This window comes from Rana temporaria, chromosome 6, assembly GCF_905171775.1.
Source record: "Rana temporaria chromosome 6, aRanTem1.1, whole genome shotgun sequence".
Lineage (NCBI taxonomy): Eukaryota > Metazoa > Chordata > Amphibia > Anura > Ranidae > Rana > Rana temporaria.
In genome coordinates, this window is record NC_053494.1 from 185842286 (window position 1) to 185866136 (window position 23851).

At 42.6% G+C, this 23851-nt stretch overlaps 1 protein-coding gene across 2 annotated transcripts in view; it reads right to left on the reverse strand.

Annotated features, from left to right (window-relative positions):
* The window catches only part of GALNT13 (polypeptide N-acetylgalactosaminyltransferase 13), a 435862-nt gene that overhangs the window by 247159 nt on the left and 164852 nt on the right, over positions 1-23851 (reverse strand). For both annotated transcript variants that reach the window (XM_040357945.1, XM_040357944.1), the window contains exon 2: positions 11361-11529. In XM_040357945.1, the coding sequence (XP_040213879.1) occupies positions 11361-11529 (169 nt within the window). The remainder of the gene's footprint in view (positions 1-11360; positions 11530-23851) is intronic.

The window sequence follows — 23851 nt, forward strand, 5'->3', positions numbered from 1 at the left end:
AAAAAAAGGGGGGGTTGCCATCTGGGGCCCTGGGGTCCTCCGGGCCCCTGGGGGCCTCCGGACCCCTAAAAAAAAAAAAAAAAAAAAAATGTTTTATTTTTTTTTCAAAGGGGGTTGCTTTGGGCCCCCAACAGTGACAGGGCCCAGGGCACCTTCCCCATTTGCCCTGCGGTAAAGACGGCCCTGCCTGTAACGGATACCTTTTCAGAGGGCAGTGGAGAAGTGTCTTCCAGGAGACGATCATGAAGTCTTTTTTTTACTCCTAAGGGGGATTTTGTTTTAAAATATCACAACTGTGAGCCAAGCATTGGTTTCATGGTTACGGCACACTCCCATTTACCTTAACAGATGCATTTTTACAGGTGTTGTTGCTGCCTGTCAAACTCTGAAAGCTGAGTTAAAGTCAAGGCAGAGCAATCGCTCGGTTCTTGGGTGCTGCCGCCGCCATTCTCGGTGAGGGAATCAGGAAGTCAAGCCTTGCGGCTTCACTGCCCGGTTCCCTACTCCGCATGTGCGAGTAGCGCGGCGTGCCATCACTGGTCCCCGCTCTCTCCTGGGATTAGTGTGTTTCTCAGGAGACAGCGACAGGAAGTGGCATGACTACCACGGGAGTCTATGCCCGGAAGTGGGTGCAAAAATCTGTCTTAGACAGGTATCTGTACCCCCCTCCCCCCTGAAAAGTGCCAAATGTGACACCAGAGGGGGGGGGATTCTGAAAAGCGGAAGTTCAATTTTTGGGTGGAACTTCGCTTTAAGGCCCGTACACACAATCGGATATTCCGACAATTGTGTGATGGAAGGGTTTTGTCGGATAATATGACCGTCTGTATGCTCCAACGGACAAATGTTGGCTGTGCATGATCTCAAATTGTCCGACAACAAATCTGTTCTGTCGGATTATCCGATCGTGTGTGCACATGTCCGTCAGACTAAAATCCAAAGTACAAACATGCATGCTCCGAACCAGTGCTAACCATAAGACAACATTAGCAGAAGTTGCACAAAGAGTGGTGCTAAAGAGCAGAAAAACCACATAGTTTTGTGTATGTTGGCTGAAAAAGTTCTGCCGTTTGTATGCAGAACAAGTTCACGGCCAACGCCCTTTGGACAAAAATCCACAGATTTGTCTGATGGAAATCCGATCGTGTGTACGAGGCTTTAGAGTCGCCACAGCCACTAAGCACAGCATTGCAGCTGCAGCATGTATGCAGCTCTGTCCAGCTGCAATAATATAATTTAGCTGGGCGGTCAGAGGGGGGTAAAATCCCATCTCAACAGTGGGATTGATTTGCTAAATCTGGATTATCAGAGTTCTGATTATCAGTGCAGTCCCAACAGTGTTCACCAGTGCTACCAATCAGTGCCTTCTCATCAGTGTCCCCTACTAGTGCTGCCTATCAGTGGCCATCAGTGCAACCTATCAGTGCCACCTATCAGTGCCCTTCAGTGTCACCTGTGATGGAATCCAGATACCATGTTGGGTATTTCCACCAAGAAGATGCTTCCCAAGTCCTGAAACACGAGACCAGTGGATCTGGCTATAGTAACTTTAAAGAGGGGGTTCACCCTATACATTTTTATTTTTTTTTAGCATTAAATTAAGCATAGTAGCGCGAGCTACAGTATGCCTTTATTTATTTTTTTAGCCCCGTACTCACTGTGTAATCCTATAGTGAAGATTCAGACTCCCCGCGGGGAATGGGCGTTCCTATCCAGAGGGAAGATGATTGACGGCCAGCTATGGCGTGTCACGTTTCTCTGGAAATAGCCGAAATAGGACTTGGCTCTTCACGGCGCCTGCGCATAGTCTGTGCGCAGGCGCCATATAGCGCCGTGAAGAGCCGAGACCTACTCCGGCTATCTTCGGGGAGCGTGATGTGCCATAGCCGGCGTTTTACATTGGTGACCCTAGACCTGTACAAAATCGCGGTAAAAAACGCCGCAAAACGCTACGCTCAGGTGTGAATGCAGCCTCAGTGCAGGCTCATCAGCACACATCAGTGGAGGAGAAAAATTACCTGTTTTCCAAATTTCATAAACTATGCAAAACTTTTTTTTTTAAATGTTTGATCTTTTTTTCATTTACCGTATATACTCCAATATAAGCCGAGTTTTTCAGCCCTTTTTTTGAGTGTACCTGAAATTATTGACTGCGGGCGTCCGTTGTCTCCTCCTGGTCCCTTCCGTGATAGGCGTTTCTCAGCAGACACAGTTCCGCCTATCACGGACGTTCTCTCATCCTCGGACTCGGTTTCCCAGCAGACACTGTGTTCAGTGTTCCGGCAATCATGGACGTCTTTTCATCCTCGGACAAGAGGACGTCTGTGATTGGCGGAACACTCATGGGCATTGTTGACCCTTGTGACAGAACCCACTGTCACTGTGTGATTATAGCCCAGAAAAGACTGGAGACCTGGGGACAAGCTGGCATTGAGATAATGTAATGTAATGCTACATCCCTTCTCCCCCAACCCCCCCCCTCTTGTTGCTGTGTCTAATTGTGTTTGTAAATGGCACATAGACAATGGTCTGGACTGGAGACATCTCTCCATAGGGGATGTGTATTGAGAGGCTGCCTGCTTACCATAATCCCTTTATGTTTATCTGTAGTTTATTTCAATGTACAAGTGTTCAGTTCCCATTGGTTGTTCCTTGTCCCCTACCCCCTCCACACTACGACAAAGCTAAGGGGAGTGTCCCTAACTGTGTGTAAAAGTGTATGTATTATATTTAATAAACTGTTAATGCTCTGCATGTTTAACCCTCAACACCTGTGTGGATTGTCTCGTGATTGAGGGGTTAAGGGCTGGTTATGGCGAATCTGCAGGCTGCAGGTGCATTTGGAGGACAGGAGACACAGGTCTGGCGTAGTTGCCCACCTGGGGTATCCGAGATCCGTCACAACCCTCTTTTCTGCTTACAGTAGCTGCTGCATTCTCACCCTAGGCTTATACTCAAGTCAATACATGTTCCCATTTTTTTGTGTTAAAATTAGGTACCTCGACTTATACTCGGGACGGCTTATACTCGAGTATATAAGGTATTTAGCAAAGAAATAAAAAACCTAGTGGCAATTAAAAACCTCCAACAGAAATCTCTATTTGTGTGAAAAAAATATATAAACAATTTCATATGGGTACAGTGTACCATGACCGTGCAATTGTCATTCTAAGTGTGCCAGTACTAAAAGGTGAAAATTGGCCTGGGCAGGAAGGAGGAGAAAGTGCCCAGTAGGCAAGTTGTTAAAATTATGAATTTTCCTCACTACTGGCAGTGGTTACCAGAGCGAATAGAATAAAAAATAAACAGACACAGCTGCGTCCAGGGCCGTATATTACACAGTAGGCATACAAACATTTGGAGGGGAAAGGGCCCGTTTGGCATCTTTGACTTGGACACTGGATGACCTTGCCCTGGCACTGCTCTGTCTTGATGGAAACAACAAAACTTTATATAAAGATTGGAAGGCTAATTGCATTCCCTGATATACGGATGACCACAAGAGCTGGCGTCTGCATATCAGTCAACATTATTCAAAATGTAGAGCAGCAAGCTACCTATAAAAAATTTAAACCAAATTGGACTGTAGCTTTCTTTTAAATTTCCAGAAATACTCATTGTATAAAAATATATGGGGCAAATTAAATTTTTGGTTACATTGCCGGAGATCTTCTTTAAACTGGTCATAAAGTATATCATAAAGGCAAATTTTTCTCAGTTTTCTAATTTATGCAATTCACAAGCAGTCTGTAGAGAAATGTTTTAATACTGAGATGTTTTTCATTTCTTACATCCGCTAAAATGCTTTATAAATGATTTCTTATGGATAATTCCTACTAATCTAGGAAATCCATTAGTATATTCTAATTATAAATATTTACAGCCAGCCAGCCGCTTTCCTCACAGACTGGATTGCAGCTATTAAATTAAGAAGTGGAAGCTAAAAATGAAATATGCCTTTAAGCCTTTGCTAGTGCAAGCTCTTGCATGCTCCTCCATATTCTGCCTCGATTCTCTTTTTATGAAAGAGGCTGTCTAACTTTGGAGCTCCCAGGTTTGGAAATCCATAAGCTATCTTTGCAGCCGCTGAGTTCAATTTAATGAAAGTAGTGTATCAAGCAGCGTGTAGATAGCATTATATAACTACCCAGATTATGTAAGATATCTCATTTATAAAAAAAAGGGCATCAAGGCCTTTCCAAAACAGTTTTACAGGATATTTTCCATATAAAACATGAAAGTTTGCTATTTTAGATGGTGTTTGGTCAACCACAGAATGACTTTGTCAACTAAACTGCATAATGCACCTAGACTAAGGAACTGTGTAGGATGCCTAGACTAGATAGCTATGTAGGATGCCTAGACTAGGGAACTGTGTAGAATGCCTAGACTAGGGAACTGTGTAGGATGCCTAGACTAGGGAGCTGTGTAGGATGCCTAGACTAGGGAACTGTGTAGGATGCCTAGACTAGGGAACTGTGTAGGATGCCTAGACTAGGGAACTGTGTAGGATGCCTAGACTAGGGAACTGTGTAGGATGCCTGGACTAGGGAGCTGTGTAGGATGCCTAGACTAGGGAACTGTGTCGGATGCCTGGACTAGGGAGCTGTGTAGGATGTCTAGACTAGGGAACTGTGTAGGATTCCTGAATTAGGGAACTGTGTAGGATGCCTAGACTAGGGAGATGTGTAGGATGCCTAGACTAGAGAACTGTTTAGGATGCCTAGACTAGGAAGCTGTGTAGGATGCCTAGACTAGGGAGCTGTTTAGGATACCTAGACTAGGCTAGGGGGCTGTTTAGGATGCCTAGACTAGGGAGCTGTGTAGGCTGCCTAGACTAGGGAACTGTGTAGGAGGCCTAGACCAGGGAGCTGTGTAGTCTGCCTAGACTAGGAAACTGTGTAGGATGCCTAGGCTAGGGAACTGTGAAGGATGCCTAGACTAGAGAACTGTTTAGGATGCCTAGACTAGGGAGCTGTGTAGTCTGTGGGTTGGCGGGTCTTGGGAAAGGAGTGCGGCAGCCACGTTATATGCTTCCTGTACACTCAGAAACGCGTCGCATTCCCGGTGACGTCATCAGCCCTTGCCTGCTAGTCCACCTGTGCTTCGAGCATCATCTGAGATCCCTCCACCGCACCTGGCTCCATCGAAACAGCGGTGAGAAGACACCGATCTCCCTCTACTTCACAGCGCTCATGCAAGGACCAGTGAAGCGACGGACCGGATGACCCCCACTTCTCCCTATCTTGGGATTGTTTACATGCCTGCTATACACCACCAAAATGTGAGTGGCTTTTATGTGTGTACCCAATAAATTGTGTTTAAACTATTGCACGCAGAGGCACCTCTTCCCTTGTTGTCTGTAAGGTTCATAAAGATTTAGATGAGCAAGTTTGAGGTGGAGGAACTTGACTGGCCCTGACCTCAACCCGATGGCATGAATTAAAGCTGATACTGCGAGCCAGGCCTTCTTGTCCAGCATCAGTGCCTGACCTCACAAATACGCTTTTGGAAGAATGGTCAAACATTCCCATAGACACACTCCTAAACCTTGTGGACAGCCTTCCTGGAAGATTTGAAGCAGTTATAGCTGCAAAGGGTGAGCCAACTCAATTGAACCCTACACACGATCAGATTTTCTGACAAACGTTTGTCAGTTTTTTTGTTGCATGCTAGTCTCATGTCGAAAGTGAAGAGGTTACTCACTTCTGAGCATGTGCAGGGGCCCCTGATGACGCATGTTTTATGACGAAACGTTGGATGGAGCTAGGGACGTGTGACATAGGATGTAGGCGGAGACGTGGCGGCCATCTTGCTGGTTAGAAAGGCTGGTAATTTTTTTTATGCCTGCTAATGCTTACCAAATGTGAGTGTATATGTATTATTTCTTTATTCAAATAAATTATATTGTCCGGATGCCTGCACAATGAGTGTCTCTTCCTCTCTTTACTGTTATATGGATTCCGGAGTCCTTTTTTTTATAAGTCCTTACAAGTGGAGGTGATCTTTTGTGTACCTTTTTGGCTCATGGGTAGAGGATCTGTTTAACTGAATGTGTAAGGATCTGTTTGTGCAGGAGGGACCGGTGGTGCTATTAGCAAATACCCTTAATGTGTATATCCTATACACTGACAGTAAGAGTCAGTATTATTGGGTGATGGTGAAGGTCTCTCTATCCTTACCATATGAAGGCTTGCTAGACGTGGATACTGATTCAATCGTTCAAGCAGTCGATCATTTATGAACTTTTAATAAAACGATTTTTATTATTTTAGCGCTACACCTTCACATAGATCCAGATATATGTTCCTTCCAATTTGCCCAGGTGCAGATGAACCCCACTCCTCTGCCTCCATAATCTCCCTCACCTTCCCCATCCACTACTTTTCACTTGGGACGCAAGGGCTTTTTCAGTGAACCGGTATGATGCGCTTAGCAATACTGAGAAGCTGAAGGAGAGCACTCCGTTTATAGTGAGAGAGGGGCATATGGGGAACTGGGAGGAGAAAGCAATTCGAAGAGTTGGGAAGGTCTACCCAAAAGGCCTTATAACACATGTTTATGTACCATTACCCAAAAAGGGAGGATACAAGGGCACTCCCACCATATATGGAAGAAAGTAGCCGTCTGGCCACAGACCCCCCAGCACAAATCACAATGTGAAGGGTACATTTTTGCTAGAGTCGTTGGGACACGGTACCACCTGGTCAACAGTTTGTAATTATTTTCTTGTGCCTTATGCCTTGTACACACGATCGGGTTTCCTGGCGGTAAAAAGTCAGAGAACCTGCTTGGTAACTTTTTCCCCCTACACATGGACGGTTTTCCTGGCAGGAAAACTGCCATGAAAGCTTTGGTCGGGAAACCCGGCCATGTGTATGCTCCATCGCAGGCTTTCCCCATACAAAAACTGCCGGCTTAAAAATTGCCGGGAATCCCAGCGGGAAAACTGGTCGTGTGTACGAGGCATCAGACTCAACTGAGCCAGAATGGGTCAAATAATACAACTGCTGTACTTGCTCTTTAGAAAACTCACATTGTGTCAGGGCTGGGCTCAGCCCTTCCTTCTCTGAGCTGTCCGCTCAGCTGTCGGCTAATTTCCAGTTCCTAGCTCTCCACAGTGACTCACCTGTTGATGATCCTGCTCGTCTGTCTTGCCTACTTAAAGCGGGGGTTCACCCTAAAAAAAATTCTAACATTACATTAAGCTCCATTCCGTCATTGACTGTACGCTGATCTTTTTTTTTTTTTGCTGTACATACCGTTATATCTTTATTTCCCCCCCCCCCCCGACTTCCGGGTAGTGAATCCCACGGGAGTGAGCGTTACTATGCACAGGCTAATTGATTGACGTATGACATAAGCTTCCCCCCGGCGCATACGGCCGCGTCACGAGTTGCCGAAAGAAGCCAATCGTCTGTGCGCATGCGCCGTATAGCGCCTATAGAGCCGACTTGCAGTCTGGCTTCTTTCAGCAACTCGTGACGTGGCCGTATGCCCCGGGGGAAGCTTATGTCATACGTCAATCAATTAGCCTGTGCATAGCAACGCCCACTCCCGCGGGATTCACTACCCGGAAGCCGGGGGGGGGGAAATAAAGATATAACGGTATGTACGGCAACAAAAAAAAAGATCAGCGTACAGTCAATGTCGGAATGGAGCTTAATGTAATGTTAGAATTTCTTTTTAGGGTGAACCCCCGCTTTAAGCCTTCCAGTTCAGATGATCTCTGCCTTCGCCTTGGTCAACATCACAGAGACTTTCTCTTGCGTTCCTGTTGAAGACTTTGCTTGGCCGACATCCATTCTGGCTCCTGATCCTACTTGCTGTTCTTCTCCGTTCATCTCTGGCTTCCTGACCTTTGGCTTGTCTGAGTATCTCATCCGGTTCCTGAACTCTGGCTATGTTTTGGCTACACTTCCTCTGTTTATCTTTTTATTATTATTATTATTAAACAAGTGTGATGTAACTGTGCTTCTGCCTCGGTCTGATTCATGGTTTCTGACACATTGGGAGGTCACGCTCCCATTCTCTAATGAAATATGGTTTAGGAATTGACTTGGCTGCTACTAATAGTTTTGGGATTTTTTTTGCTTTCACTTGTGATGATAATGGTAAACAGGACAAATAGAGAGGGTGAATCTCCCTAACGGAGGCACAGGCAGCAATAAAAACTGACAGGTGTTCTAATCCATCTGCACTCTATCCAAAACTAACAGAAAAGGTTTTGCCTTTAGTTAAACTTTAAGATTGCTCTTCTGTCTGCTTCCAAGAGTCAATTTACTTGCAAACATTACTGAGCCCCTTCGGCTGTTTTGTGAGCCATTAAACTGTTTTGGACTCCTTTATAAATTTTGACTGGTGTGCCTTCTGTTGGTTTAAGCTCTGAGCAACTCACAGACATAGGCATTGTGAGAAAAAGCAGTAAAGAACAGCCATTGTGTAACACTGCAAGGCTGTAAGTAAAGCCTGAATATTCATTACAGCAGAAATTAACTGCACCACAAACTAAAAACCCTATTCAATTCATTTTTGATATTCGCAAATATCGCGCTCATCCATCCATGTCACCATGCTTTATTTTGTTGAGAAATCACTTTGAAAAACAACCCCCTAGCATTTCTAGCTGTGGCCATCTTGAGATAGGGCAGATGATTCATGTAGCATTTACTTACTAGAATCCATCTTCCCTTAGCTTAGGCATGCAGACAGGAGGATGGGCATCAATGATAAAGTCTCTCCTTTAGATGAAAGAAAAAAAAGCCCATGAAGATTCCTGATTACATAATTTTGGCCTACTCCAGAAACCATAAAGCTACTGGAGAAATGTAAAAAAAAAAAGTTTAAAACAAGTAAATACAATATACCTTCCTATCTATTTACTAATTATATCAGCACAGGGATTTAAAATGTTGATTGAGAGATAGTAGTTCTGCTTTAAGATTTATCTTCCATCTCCTTCCATGAGTCCATTTAAACATTTGTACACAATACTGAGCAGTGAGCACTGATGAAGGGGGTGCATGTTTTGCCTCTCTGTTTTGAAAATCTTAAAAGCTGTTTTGGATTTGGATTCCTATATGAATTTCATCTGATACACCTTTTGTTGGTTTAAAGTGGTTCCAAAGGCAGAGGATTTTAATGCATTCTATGTATGAGAGCCTCGGCTGACCAGGACTATTGCTTCTCATTGACTGAGACAGCAATGGGTGCAATTGGCTTGCGCTGCTGTCAATCAAAGTCAGTGAGCCAATGTGGAAAGAGAGGGGCAGGGCCGAGCCGTGGCTCCATGTCTGAATGGACGGACAGTGCTGAGCCTCGGCTTGGGTGCCCCCATAGCAAGCTGCTGACTGCGGGGGTAGGAGGGAGAGGCCAGGAGTGCCGACACGTGACCGATAAGAGGATGATCTGGGCGGCTCTGTGCAAAACTAATACACACAGCAGGTAAGTATAACATGTTTGTTATTTTTAACCCAAACCCCCCCCCCCCCAAAAAAAACAAGACTTATCACTTTAAGCTTGGAGAAACTCACAGACCTAGGCATTGTAAGTAGAAGTAGTAAAGAACAACCACTATTTAGCACTGGAAAGCTGTAAGTAGAGTCTGAGTATGCATTTAGAAGATATGGCTGCCCCTATGTACTTATAACCATAAGATTTTCAAAACATAAAATACAGTAATAATATTGTAAAAGTTGATCTTCTTTTAAGCGAATCTCCAAAAAATAAAGAGTAAATACTATGCATTCCTTTTAAAAGAATCAGAAGAAAAAAAGTCTGGTTGCCCTAGGCAACACACACATCTCCTCTTCCCCAGCTTTCATGAATCCCACTCGCACTGCTTGATAGAGCCTAACTGGCATGCTGCCGAAAAGAATTCATTATTTTTTATTGTATACAGTTCACTTCAGGCGTATGGTCAGCAGGACTGAGCTGTCTATTTTTGAACATAAAAATAACATCCTGCCTTTAGGGGATACTTACATTAGTTAACCAACCCCATCCATTGAGGGCATCTGAACTATATGCAGCTGCTGCCAAACAACTCTCGCTGTATTATACTCCACCCTTGTTAATTTAATGCGGAAGCTATATGCGTCTGATTAAGAAATGAGTAAATGCCTTATTTTGTAATGTATATTATGTTCCCTTAGTAACAATAAACAGCCATCCATCATACGGAATAAAAAAAAGCAGAGATCATGAAATATGAAATGCAGAGGAGACCACTGCCATGAGCCAGAGTAACATGCTATTAGGCTTTACGTAGCAGTCTAGAATAGCTGAGAGTTTGCTGAACATTTGCCCTGGGCAATCTTGGTCTAAAGTTTATTCTTAAAGGACCAGTCTACCTAAAACTGTTAAAAAAGTGCAAGTGTCGAATGCCAACCATCTTTTTTTAGACTTCGTTTTTTTATTTCTGTAACCCAGTTTGGGAGATTTGGCCTCACTTCTGTTCCTGTGACTAAAAATTTGTTTTTGTTCCCATTATAGAGATTTCCCATTACCTTATTTGGTGACAGGAAGTGAGGCACATTTCCTCATTAAAGACACATACAGTAATTAAAGGATTTAACCTTTCCCTGCTCTCTCAGAAAGACAACAAACAATTTGGTCTGGAGTTGGACTTTCAGTTTTTGAGTAAATGTTGACGAGCTGGATCTTGGTGAAAAGCTCTGAACACTTCAAGAAATCCTATGAGGTGGTTAGAAACCATTGGTGTCAAAACTATGATATCATCTGTTGTGTTTTAGTTTTCTGTGCATTTTGGATTCCCTAAATCAAAGTACTGCACTGTATGTAATAACTTAACTTCTGGCCCCATTCAAAACAAAGCCTCAGACAACTCAATACCAAGTCCTACCCGTGACATCCAATGTGAGACCTATACTGACCACTGAAACTCCCACAATATATGCTTAATGAAGAAGTCTTGTGGAACGTATGACCAGAAGTTGAGGCCAAATCCGAAGTGTGAGCCTTGGACCCAAGAACTCTAGTCCCACAGAAAACGAAATGTTTAGTTGGAATGTATGCAGGAGGTCAAAAGTGTCCAGAACCTGCGTTTTGGTAATTATTTGTTCAACTCATAAACTTAATTAATGTATTCAACATTTCTCTTACTTACAACATTCTGAAAACAAGAAGAAAGATAGCCATACAGGTATTGATCCGGCCACTCAATGTTACTTGCTCTTCCAGTAGCCTTGTCCTTGAATAATGTGGCTATATAGAGGTATAGTCAAAAGCCACACAATTCCAGACAATAAATGTGCCAGAATCCCCCATCATAAGACAGACAGCAAAGAGCTCTGAGAGCTGGAGTTACAGGCAGCTAGAACTTACTTAGTAAAACTTACCCCTCCAATCTCACGTCCGGCAGGCTTCTGTTTAATGCGATCAGATCACTAGCCATGAGGTTAAACTGATTGATTTTGAACAGTTCTTTCATTTTCTCTTGATCATCTTTGGGAATTAGCACAGCTTTTCCCAGCTCTCCTGGTCCTTCTTGGGTTCTTGAAATCACAGCTGGAAATTAAAAAAAGACCATCAATTATTTACCATTAACAATTACCATAAATTATGTGAAATGTGAAACTTTTACCACTTAAAATTGTTAAGTAAGCCATTTTTACTTGAGCAAAAGAAATCAACCATTCTCTGGAAAATTCCATACATTGCAAAATTCTAGTGAACTCCATTGTCCCACCTGTTGCCATTTGTACTGGAGCACATAGATGGATGATCATCATAACTTCCTGCATGATTACTGAGTGATCTTCCTGCTATAGTCTCATGATCTAGCCTTGTTTTATAATTGCAGCGTCCCACTCAGGACATGTGGGAACTGCAAAAGTATTACTTCTTTGTCATTGCTATATTGCATGTCATTTTGCATTGTACACCTGTGGTATCCCTGTTCATAGGCTGGTCAAGTGTGCTTCATACTTCCCACCACAAGATGGGGATAGCACCACTCTGGGATATCTATCCCAGCTCAGGCTTATCTGTGGTCAGTTGTTCAGTACAGGAAGCAGTGTGCAGAGAGAAAGCAGAATGTGAAGGTGAGAGAGAAGGTCAGTGCAGAGAAGGGACAAATTGGAACTGCTCAAATCAAAGGGTAACAGCCATCAAGCGGCAGCAAAGACCTTAGAGTTTAAAGGTGAAGGATTTCTTAGCCACCGGCAACCTCACCCATGTCACTGGATTCAAAAGAGACCAGGAACAAGTAAGCATTATACTGAACCACAGCCTGAGATCCAGGCCTACTAAAGCCTATTAGCAGTGGATCAGCAGAACTCCTCTATTTACCCAGAGACTCTATTCTAACTGGATGTTTGTACTGCAACCAAAACCACACAGTAAAAGTTGTGAGTTGTATTCTACCACTGTCTACCTCATTCTTCAACATTGCTACTACAACTGGTTGTACCACCATTAACGGTACTGGTGTCACGACAAATATCATCAAGGGACCCAGCCGCCACAAGCACTCTAAACACCCCTGTCATCACGGGCACCTCAAACGCCATCTTGGCTGGCGTTTCCATATCGCAGAGCGTGCCCCGGAGGATTTCGTGCTGTCTTCCCTTTCACTGTGCGACCGGCCCAGGGAGGCTTTCTGCTAACCGTGAGTAAACCGATGAACTGTATTATTGCTGTCTCTCATCGGCCCACCGTGCACCTCACGTGTTCCCCTGCGGTTCAGGCCAGAAGTCAATTGCATGCACTGGTAATTGTTAATAGAAGAAAAAGGTTGAGGAGCACCCAGTATCTTGTTTGATAAAAATCCAAGTAGATGCAAAGCTCTTGTGTGAGGTGATTTAAAGGCTGCTCACTAGTGTGCACAAATGACATTTGAGTTCTTGTAGCAGTGTAGTAAAGAGCAGGAAAAAGGGCAAACTAGGATTATTGTCCAAGTTTTTTTAAATTGTATTTATTTTTGTATTTCATAATACAAACTCAATACATTTCTTGGGGTGCATCAGGGCTAAGGGGTACTGTTAGATCATTTCCTAGCCCTGATGAAGGGGCACTCTGTAACCCTTGAAACATGCTGGCTTTGTGTTACTGCATGAATTATTAAATAACATTGATCTAGATAATAATCATTGTAGGCACGCTCTTTACTACTCTTCTATTATTTATGAAGGAGTTGCCTGAGAAAGGTCTCTAGGAAAGCTGATTTTGACTTATGCAGTGACTAACACATATTTCTCCATAATTAATGGAAACTTAGAAGCAAAATATACCCATCTGGCCTATATTAAATAGTATATAGGGTCATTATTCAAAATTATTTTATTATGTGCTTATTAACAAGGGAGAAAATGAAGCCATGTATAACCCATTCTGTTGCACCCACAACCCTACAGAACCTTCAGCAAAACCACTTTTTCAAATGGGTATCTGAATTATTTTATTTAGGAATTTACCTTATAACACTCTTAAACTTGTTGTATCAGACTGACTAATCCATCCCACCCCAGTTCTGCACCCTATATGCCTTTCTTGAGACCTTGAAGCAACACCTAGTTAACACAACAAATTACTGTAATCACCAAAGTTACTCTGTTCTTTTTCTTTTACCAATTCCATTCCTGAGTCACATCCCAAAATCGATACAGAGTAAGGCCCCATACACACGATAGAATCCATCCGCTGAAAAATCCCAGCGAATGGGTTTCAGCGGATAGATTCTATGGTGTGTACAATCCAGCGGATCTGTTTCCGCGGATTTTTCTCCCATGCGATGGATTTCCAGCAGATAAATATTTGAAGACATGTCTTCAAATCTATCTGCTGGAATCCATCCCAACGGATTGATCCGCTGGTCTGTACAGACTCACCGGATCAATCCGTCCAAAGGGATCCCCCGCATGCGTCGTAATGATTCGACGCATGTGTGGAATTCCTTATATGACTGCGTCGCGCACGTCGCCGCGTCATCATCGCGGCGACGGCGCGACACGTCATCGCCAGAGGATTTTGGCGCGGATTTCGATTCGATGGTGAGTACACTCCATCGCATCAAAATCCGCGCAAATCCTCGAGAGGATTTATCCGTGGAAACGGTCCGCTGGACCGTATCCGCGGATAAATCCTCCCGTGTGTACGGGGCCTAAGATTCTCAACTTCATGTGGGAAAACTTTTTACTTAATCTTAACAAAAATATATTGTGCAGACTCAAAAGGTCAGGAGTACTTGGGGTCTCCAACACTGAAAAATACTACCTAGTTGGCCAGATAATTCTGTATGTTCATAATTTGAGGATAGGTTTGTCCCATTTATTTTTACCGTCACCAAACAGACAATCGCAAAGGCTTTTAAGCCATCAACACTTTATAACCAGGAAGTACTGCAAAGAATAAAGCATGTTATAATTAATGAAAAAATGGCCGCTATTCTTCTGGACTTGCGCGATAATTACATAAACGTTTGGTTGACCTGCATAACCTAAAAGGAACCTAAGCTCTGCTGTACAGTAGAGTGCAAGAAACTGATATTAACTACTGTACTTCCCGACCAGCTGGCGCAGTTGTACTGGTTAGCTCTACTGCACGAATCACAGTCATTGTACGCCAGACGCGTACGCAGCAATCTGTGGGCGTGTGTGCCCATTTGCTAGTGGGGGAGCCAATCAGCGGGTCCAGTGGACTCAATGTCCACTGGCCACCCGCAATCACTCCACAGAGAGGCAGAACGGGGATCTGCCAGTGTAAACAAACAGATCTCCGTTCTGTCAGGGGAGTAGAGTGAGATTGTCTGTTCCTAGTGATTAAGAACAGTGATCTCTCTCTACTCCATGTCAGTCCTCTCCCCCCTCCCATGGTTAGAAAGCACCTCCCTAGGGAACATTTCACCCTTTAATGCGCCTGGTGTTAACCCATTCCCTGCCAGTGTCATTTATACAGTAATCAGTGCATTTTTATAGCACTGATCGCTGTATAAATGTCACTGGTCCCAAAAAAAAGTGTACGATCTGTCCACCGCAATGTCGAAGTCCCACTAAAAATCTTAAAAAAAAAAAAGAATTAATAATAAGAATGCCATAAATCTATCCCCTAATTTGTAGACGTGATAACTTTTGCGCAAACCAATCAATATATGCTAATTGGGATTTTTTTTACCAAAAATATGTAGAAGAATACATATTGGCCTAAACCGAGGAAGAAATTATTTTTTCTTACTTTTTTGGGGATATTTATTATAGCAAAAAGTAAATAAAATAATATATATACTTTTTTTTCAAAATTCTCGCTCTTTTTTGTTTATAGTGCAAAAAAATTAAAACCGCAGGGGCGATCAAATACCACCAAAAGAAAGCTCTATTTGTGGGGAAAAAAAGGACATATTTTGTTTGAGTACAACATTGCACGACCACACGATTGTCCGTTAAAGCGACGCATTCCTGTATCGAAAAAAATTGCCTGGTCAGGAAGTGGGTAAATCCTTCCAGGGCTGAAGTGGTTAAAGTGTAACTAAAAGAAAATGGAATATACTGCGCTACTTAACACGTGAAAATATGTATGCCGCAGCTCGTAATGTAAGACCATACACTTAAACAAATACAAAAAAGGGGAAATAGAGCTGCGCAACAAAGAAAAATATGATAAAGTGAATATACCATAAGTGACAAAACTGACAAATCAATATAACAGTGTGATGTCAAACATAAAGAAAAAAGTAAAAAATATTGATAAAGGTGCATAAATAGTCCACGTATGAAACCAGGAAAAAGCAAAAAAGAAATGTCCAATCACTGATGGATCGATATGACAGTCCTATAGTAAATTGCACAGTGCGGCAACCAGTGAGTGAATGGAAATCTTGTGTGGAGAAACAGCAGAAAACCACAATGTGTCACCAATCACACATGTGCACCACCACCTATAAAGTTATGTGCTTACCAGAGGTAAGCTGTATCGAGCCAAAGGTATTGGTCATAATCCCAGTAGGTAGCGATCTCCAATGGCAGGGAAAGCAGGCGATCAGATGGAATAAACTCAATAAACACAATGGCTGCGAAACTCAGCGTAGGTACCCAAAATGGAGAAAGACTCGCATAGTGTGTATCGTTTGGTAAAATTAGATTTAATAACCAAAATGGCAAATTATAGTTTAAAAAGTAAAAGAACATCTGTGTGGGACAATGGAGAGCCGGCCGGCATGCGATCTCCCGTTCAGAGCGATGACGTCAGCGCGTCTGCCTCCCGACGTATGTTTCTCTATAAGATAGTGTCGTCTGGGGAACGACGACGCTATAGCTTTTTTTTTTTCATTTTTGGATAGAGTGGAGGGGGATTAGAACAGCTGTCAGATTTTATTGCTGTCTGTGCCCCCCGTTAAAGCGGTTGTAAACCCGCGATTCATTTTTATTTATTTTTTTCACCTGAAAGGAAAAGCCATAATGAGCTAGTATGCACCGCATATTAGCTCATTATGAAGTACTTACCTCGGAACGAGGTGAAGAGAACTTACCTGGTCCACGCCGAGCGAGATGTCATCTTGACTCGGCGTGTCTTCCGGGTATCGCCACTCCAGCGCTGTGATTGGCTGGAACAGCGATGACGTCACTCCCGCGCATGCGCGAGGGAGACTTCAATTCGGCAAGGTCCGGCGGCTGCCGGTCCTTTAGCCGAGGATCCCCGCTGCGTATGCGCCGCTGCTATCGGCGGCGCATTGCGGGGGCAATATCTCCTAAACCGTACAGGTTTAGGAGATATTCTTTATACCTACAGGTAAGCCTTATTATAGGCTTACCTGTAGGTAAAAGTCATAAAGTGGGGTTTACAACCACTTTAAGGAGATACACCCTCTCTATTTGTCCTATTTACTATTATCATTGAAAGTGAAAGCTAATAAAAAATAAAAACTTTGTGTTGTCCCCAGAAAAGTAATAGAGGGGAAATCTTCCAATAGGGACACAACGTGGGCCCCCAAGGAATTCCTTTATTTTGCAGCGATTTCCTTTCACTTCCTGTTTGGCTATGGGACAGGAAGTGACAGGAAATCTCCACAATGGGACATAGATGGTAAAAATAAATCTTAGAAGGGTTATAACTCTCCCTTGCTCTATCCAAAATGGGAAAAAAAAGTTTTGCCTATAGTTCTACTTTAATTCAAATTCATGTAATTGCACTACATGCATTCAAATATACATTGTATTGTAGTAATGTTTACAAAACTGAATTAATGTTTGTCTTTTCTATCTATCTGGAGTTTAGCTTTACAGTTTGATAAATAGTCTCCCTAAGTGGACAGAGAATTATGATTGCCATAATTGTATCAGAGGGTGACTTAAGACTTATGTTACATCCTATCTACTAAGAGATAATGGTCTCCAAGGATAATATTTAGGTCTTAACCACATAACACAAATATAATTAGATTACTGGTGCCCCGAAGAAAAGCTGATTCTGACTCATAACATGACTGTCAAATAGATCTACCTAAAACATAGGAAACTTGGAAGCAACATATAGTCATCGGACCTGTATTACAGATGGAATAATTATCTAATGATTTTTTATTATGCACTCATTTCTAGATATTATACATGTCTATCTAGTAGTTTGTCCATAGGTGTTATGTATCAGTGTTTTCTTAATAAGAACTGGAGCAATTTTCCTACAGCACCAATCAGATTCAGATTTTCAGGACAGGTCTGAGGCCTCGTACACACGGCCGAGGAACTCGACGTGCCAAACACATCGAGTTCCTCGGCCAGTTCAGCACTGAAGCCGCCGAGGAGCTCGGCGGGACGAGAGCTCCCATAGAACAACGAGGAAATAGAGAACATGTTCTCTATTTCCTCGCCGAGCTCCTCGTCGGCTTCCTCGGCCAAGAGTGTACACACGGCCAGTTTCCTCCGCAGAATTCAGCCAGAAACTCGGTCGGAAGCTGAATTCTGCCGAGGAAACTGGTCGTGTGTACGGGGCCTCATACTGTTTGGTGCCTGGTGAGATTCAGATTCAGAATACTTTTTTAATCCCAAGGGAAATTATTAACCACTTGACCTCCGGAAGATTTTCCCCATTTCATGACCAGGCCATTTTTTTTCAATATGACACTTTGTTATTTTAAATGATAAATGTGCTGTTGTGCAACGTTGTTATATACATTCGCAATATGTGGACTGAAACGGGTACCTGATCCTGCGCAGGAGGGTTAACTATTTTCATATTACTGGGTTTAGTAACTCTTTAAGCTGTCTGTGGCTGTTACCGTGTCAGCAGGTGACCATACTTTCCATTTCTCCTTGTGGTTCATCTTTAATATATACAGTCATGGCTGAAATTGTTGGCACCCCAATTATTATTCCAGAAAATCAAATATTTCTCAAGGAAAAGTATTGCAATAACACATGTTTTGCTATACACGTGTTTGTTCCCTTTGTGTGTATTGGAACAAACAAAAAAAGAGAGGAAAAATGCAAATTGGACATAATGTCACACAAAACTCCAAAAATGGGCTGGTCAAAATTCTTGGCACTCTTTCAAAATTTGTGGATAAATAAGATTGTTTCAAGCATGTGATGCTCCTTTAAACTCACCTGGGGCAAGTAACAGGTTACAGTTTCTTTTTGAAATTGTAGGGGTACAATGTACCCCGTTACCAATTCACATGGGGGGGCGGAATCTGGGGGTACCCTTTGTTAAAGGGGGCTTCCAGATTCCGATATGCTCCCCGCCCGCAGACCCCCACAACCACCGGGAAAGGGTTGTGGGGATGAGGCCCTTGTCCCCATCAACATAGGGCCTGGTTCAGGAGGGGGGGTGCTCTCTCATCCCCCCTCTTTTTCTGTGGCCAGTCAGGTTGCGTGCTCGGATAAGGGTCTGGTGTGGATTTTTGGTGGGACCCCATGCCATTTTTTTTATTTTGGTGCAGGGTTCCCCTTAATATCCATACCAGACCTAAAGGGCCTGATATGGAATTTGGGGAGACCCCCACGCTTTTTTGGGGGGTTTGGAGTTCCCCTTAATATTCATACAAGACCCAAAGGGCCTTGTAAAGGACTGGGGGGGGGGCCCTGCTGTTTTTTTCAATGACTTTGAAAAACCCGACAATTCATAAATAGCCGTGAGAAGTTTTAAATTACTTTTTTTCCTTTAGAAATTACATTTTGTGCAGGGACAGTTCTAAACACGGGAAACATGTGCTACTTTACAGGCATACTATAGACACCCCCCTAGGTACAAATTTAAAGGAATATTTCACTTTTATTGTTTCACTTTAAGCATTATTAAAATCACTGCTCCCGAAAAAACTTTAGTTTTTAAAACTTTTTTTGCATTGATACATGTCCCCTGGGGCAGGACCCGGGACCCCAAACACTTTTTATGGCAAAAAACGTGCATATTAACCGTTAAAATTAGCACTTTAGATTTCTCTCATAGACTTTTAAAGGGTTTTCCGCAGCTTTTCGAATTTGCCGCGAACACACCAAATTGTTCGATGTTCGCCGAACGGCCAGCCAATGTTCGACTCGAGCTCATGTTTGACTCAACCATAAAGCTCATCCCTACTAGGAAATTACTTAGAACCCCCACATATTATATATATATATATATATATATATATATATATATATATATATATATATATATATATTATTATTTTTTTAGCAGATACCCTAGAGAATAATATAGCAGTGACATTGTATTTGTGCAGCAGCCTTTCAAATGCAATTTTTGCAGAAAAAATACATTTCAATTAATAAAAAGAATAAAAATAAACAGTAAAGGTAGGCCAATTTTTTTGTATAATGCGAAAGATGATGTTACCCTGAGAATCGTGATTTTTATTTTAAGCAAAACATTTTGATTCTTGAGGGAATCCTGCCTGCTGAGCTACTGTATTCTGACAGCATGGACTTTAAATTAATTTAGGCCCCTTTCACATTGAGGCGGTTTTCATGCGGTACAGCGCTAAAAATAGCGCTGCTATACCGCATGAAAAAACCTGCCCTGTAGTGTTCAATGTGAAAGCCCGAAGGCTTTCACATTGAAGCGGTGCGCTAGCAGGAGCGCTCCAAAAGTCCTGCTAGCTGCATCTTTACCGCGGTATAGGAGCGGTGTGTTCACCGCTCCTATACCACGCCTTCCCATTGAAATCAATGGGAAAGCGCGGTAATACCGCGGTATTAACCCTTTTTCGGCCGCTAGCGGGGGTTAAAACCTCACCGCTAGCGCCCGAATATCGCGGTAAATACGACGGTACAAATAGCGCGGTTAGGTTGACACTTCTCGCATGGGAGCAGCCATAGAGGAATTGAAATGAGGTCGGTCCCTGCCGAACCTCAGCTAAATTTTGATCCATCTATGACCAGCTCACATATACTTGAACATTCACACAACAGAAATATATAAAAAAAAACTATTGGGTGGACCTCTGGACATGTGGGGGGGGGGGCACAAATTAGGACCCCTAAGTTCATTAAGTTGACCACCACTGATGTAGGTCTTCTGAAGTTAGGTGAATAATTTGCTTTTCATGAATGCCCATTCAGTGCAGCAATATTACAATGGCAGCAGGGAGAAAGGAAATCTTAGAATCCTAGAAAGTGACTTTTACAAACTTTTCTAAGGCAGTCAGACAGTTTTAATCAGTGTAACCTTTCTGGGAACATGAAGTTATACATGCCTGTGACACAATGGCTGGAGAGCACTTAGTGATAATGAAGGGCAGAGAAGAGTGTGCAAGTGATGATCCGCACAGACCCGACAAACTGCCTTGTTATTTCAGTTTTATAATAAGTCGGTTATATAAGGCAACTCTCTTATCTAGATGTGTCCAACTCCCTGCCATTCGGTTACAGGATGAATTATGGAAAGTGGCTTTTACTCCTGTACAGCTGGCCTTTACTAAGAGTCTCTTTTGATCATTTAGGCACAAATTTCCATATCTTTTCCAAAATGTATAAAGCACACAAATACAAGGAGGAAAAGTCTTCACTTCAGTTAGAACAAGCATCACCTTTTTCAAATTCCATAATCTTATCTTTATTTTGCCTAGGGGCAAATAAGAAGCACTATCAGGTTTTTATATCGGTCTGTGACCCCTCTGGGTGCTTTCCTTCCACTATGAATTGCCACTGAGATAGGAAATAAGGAGTCATTTTTAGAGAGGATAATGTATGGCTGACTCGACTCTCCCTTTTTCTTCCCCAATGGGGCATTTTTCTTCACTTCTTGTCCCAGGGATGCAACAGGAATTCTCTAATGCTCTTCTAGGATCTCATTTAGATTAGCGGTTGGGGGTAAAGCTGAGCCTCTTAACTCTAAAGGCAGCAGGGCGGGGGGTGTATACACATGCTGCAACTTACTGCTGTTTATACTGCATATATATATATATATATATATATATATATACACACACACACAGCAGATTAAATAAGTGTTGGACACATCACCATTTTTCTAGGTAAATATATTTCTAAAGGTGCTTTTGACATGAAATGTTAACCACATGTTGGTAACAACCCATGCAATCCATACATACAAAGAAACCAAAACAAATAGGTTCAGAAATTAAGTTATGTGTAATAAAATGGGATGACACAAGTAAAAAAGTATTGAACACATGAAGAAAGGTAGGTGCAAAAAAGGAATGGAAAGCCAAGACACCAGATGAAATCTATCAGTAATTAGAAAACAACCCTGTCCCTTGTCAGTGCAAATTAATATCAGCTGGTTCAGTCTTAACCGATGGCCTATAAAAAGGTGTCTCATGACCAAGGTGTCACACAAGAAACATCTCATGATAAGTAAAATCAAAGACCTTTGCAACCTTATTGTTGCAAAACATACTGATGGCATTGGTTACAGAACTAGAGTTGGCTAAGGGCTAGTGAAACAAAAATCAAAAGAAATCAAGTAAATAACTGGTCCACATAGGTTATCACAATTATGATACAGTTCTACCATAGGAGGCTCAAATATAGAGCATAATTGTAATGTTGACTGTGTAGTGTGTAACAGAACGACTAAACTTCTGAATATTACAGTGAGCACTGCTGGGGCCATAATCCAAAAGTGAAAAGAACATAATTTCACCATAAACCTGCCACGACCAGATGCTCCTCACAAGATTTCTGACAGAGGAGTAAAACAAATTATCAAAAGAGTTGTCTAAGAGCCAATGATCATTTGTGGAGAGTTTCAGAAAGACCTGGAATTATCAGGTACAATTGTTTTAAAGAAAACAATAAGTAATACACTCAACCTCCATGGCCTTTATGCACGCTCACCACGCAAGACTACATTTCTGAAGAAAAAGCATGTTGAAGCTCTGTAAAATACTGGGAGAATATAGTCTGGTCAGATGAGATCAAAATGTAACTCTTTTAATGCCATAATACATACCATGCTTGCAGGTTAAATGGCGCTGCACATCACAACAAAAACACCCCCATACCAACAGTGAAGGTTGGAGGTGGAAACATCATGGTGTGGGGCTGTTTTTCAGAATAAGATACTGGCAAACTTTATATCGTTGAAGGAAGGATGAATGGAAAAATGTACCAAGATATTTTTTATAAAAATCTGCTGCCATCTACCATGAGAATGAAGATGAAACGAGGGTGGACATTTCAGCAAAAAAAAGGAAACTCTCAATCGGTTTTAAAGAAAGAAGTAGACACTGAATGTTGACGTATGCATAAGATGCCAACATACAACACCATTCAAATTCCTCTCTGAAGACTTCCTGTATAATGAATGTTAAAGGATTGACCCCTTATGGATAGGACGGTGTTTCCCGAGAGGGTTGTAGCCTGATGAATAACAGATGGAGATCGATTATATTTCAAAAGAGCTTGCCAAGTGTGTGTATTTTACTTTAGTTGTATGTTGTATGACATCAGACCACTTTGGATACAGAACACTTCTTCCTAAGATGACCTAAGAGACTGTTCAGAGTAGACTTTATTCAAAGTTTAAATCCTCCTTTAGTAAAAGTAAGCTGTGACCAAGACAGCGAGGTGGAGCCATTATGAGTATAGAAAAATATTTCTTAACAAACTGTTAAAGAATTCCAGGTATCGTATATCCTTGAGTATAAGCCGAGTTTTTCAGCACATTTTTTGGTGCCGAGTCACCTTTTTGCGCCTGATCTCCTTGACTTTGGGGACCTTGGCCACACATATAGCCCCACTCTTCCTCTACAAGTGTGCAAAGTTTGTTGTCCGGGGATCTACAGCTGGGGAGCACCGATTTTTTAAAGCCGGGCACCCCTTCCATATACTCCCATGTTAAACGTAAGTCTAGTCATGGACACAGTGAGGCATGGACACAGTGAGGCATGGACACACTGAGGCATGGACACACTGAGGCATGGGCACACTGAGGCATGTACACAGTGAGGCATGGACACAGTGAGGCATGGACACAGTGAGGCATGGGCACAGTGAGGCATGCACATGGACACAGTAAGGCAAAGTGAAGCACAGTGAGGCATGCAGATGGACACCCTAGGCTTATACTCAAGTCAATACGTTTTCCCATTTTTTTGTGGTAAAATTAGGTGCCTCGGCTTATATTTGGGTCGGCTTAAACTCGAGTATATACGGTATGCCTATTTTTACATAGTTAGTTTGGTTAAGCTTGGACCAATGTATCTATGTATATATGGCTGATCCCTGTGTAAGCTGGAAATCACTGTTACAAACGCCACTACTCCAGTGATTTCCACTAGCTTCCGGGTCCCATGCCGAGTGGCTGCCATGCTGCATTGTGAACATAGGAGATCGCTCACTCGGCATGAGATCACTTTGCATGTAGTCAGTGCATGCAAAGTGTTCTCATTGAGCAGGGGTGCCCAGAGCGAGGGCCACCTAAGCGACTTGGT